The 1,084-nt window shown below is 64.7% G+C and overlaps 1 protein-coding gene across 1 annotated transcript in view; it reads left to right on the top strand.

The window, feature by feature from the left end:
* CALM3 (calmodulin 3) overlaps nt 1-1,084 on the top strand; it is a 9,269-nt gene that overhangs the window by 6,699 nt on the left and 1,486 nt on the right. Inside the window, exon 4 of the mRNA XM_006032545.2 lies at nt 172-315. Within this exon, the coding sequence (XP_006032607.1) occupies nt 172-315 (144 nt within the window). The remainder of the gene's footprint in view (nt 1-171; nt 316-1,084) is intronic.

Raw genomic sequence — 1,084 nt, 5'->3', positions numbered from 1 at the left:
CGGGGGTGCGTGGGTGGGTGATGTGCCCTCTCTCCCCCAGCAGGGGGTGCCCGAGCTCTTAAAGGGCCAGCAGCTTAAGAATTACTCCCTACCTGCTCTACTTCCCCTGTAGTCCCTGGGGGTTTCCCGCCCCCATCCAGGCACAGCTCGGCCCCGCCTTCCCCCCCACAGAGTTCAAGGAGGCCTTCTCCCTCTTCGACAAGGACGGCGACGGCACCATCACCACCAAGGAGCTGGGCACTGTCATGCGCTCGCTGGGCCAGAACCCCACCGAGGCCGAGCTGCAGGACATGATCAACGAGGTGGACGCTGACGGTGAGGGCCCCGGCCCCGGCCCCGGCGGGCGCAGCCATGGGCTCCCCAGGGCGGGAGCGACCTGTGGCCCCAGCAGCCTCCGTGCTTGTGCACAAGGCAGATGGGGACAGGGAGCGGAAAGCAGAGTGGTAGTTGGGGGAGGGGACACAGGGCTGGAGGCTGAAAGAGCAGTGGATTGGTTTGGGACCGGGAGTAGAAAGCAGAGCAGTAGGTTGGGGAAGGAGCTGAAAGCCGAGCAGTGGGCAGGACAAAGCAGTAGCTTGGGAAAGGAGCAGACAGCAGAGCAGCAGGTGGGCCGGGGAGCAGAAAGAGCATCTGATGGGGCACTGGATGCAGGGCAGGGAGCCAGAAGCAGAGCATTAGACAGGGCAGGAAACAAGTGGAACAGCCAATGGGGAAGGGACTGCATGGCGGGGAGCAGAAAGCAGAGCGGTCGATGGGGAAGGGACTGCAATGTAGGGAACAGAAGGCAGAGCAGCGAATGGGGCAGGGAGCAGAAATCAGAGCGGTTGATGGGGCCGAGGGCATGACAAGGAGCGGAGCAAGCAGGTGGGATGGGGGCTGCAGGGCAGGGAGCGGAAAGCAGAGCGGGGCATCGAGCAAGGGGCAGAAAGCAGAGCAGCAGCTGGGGCAGAGCCCGCAGGGCAGGAAGCAGAGAGCAGAGCGGCGGATGGAGCTGGGGGTACAGGGCAGGGAGACGAAAGCAGAGCAGCAGGTGGGGTCAGGGATCGGGGCAGCTCTTGTGGAGGCTGTGGGGCTCCCCCCCCCC

Source organism: Alligator sinensis, unplaced genomic scaffold (assembly GCF_000455745.1).
Source record: "Alligator sinensis unplaced genomic scaffold, ASM45574v1 scaffold107_3, whole genome shotgun sequence".
NCBI classification, from domain to species: domain Eukaryota; kingdom Metazoa; phylum Chordata; order Crocodylia; family Alligatoridae; genus Alligator; species Alligator sinensis.
This window is presented reverse-complemented; position numbering and strand designations above follow the sequence as displayed.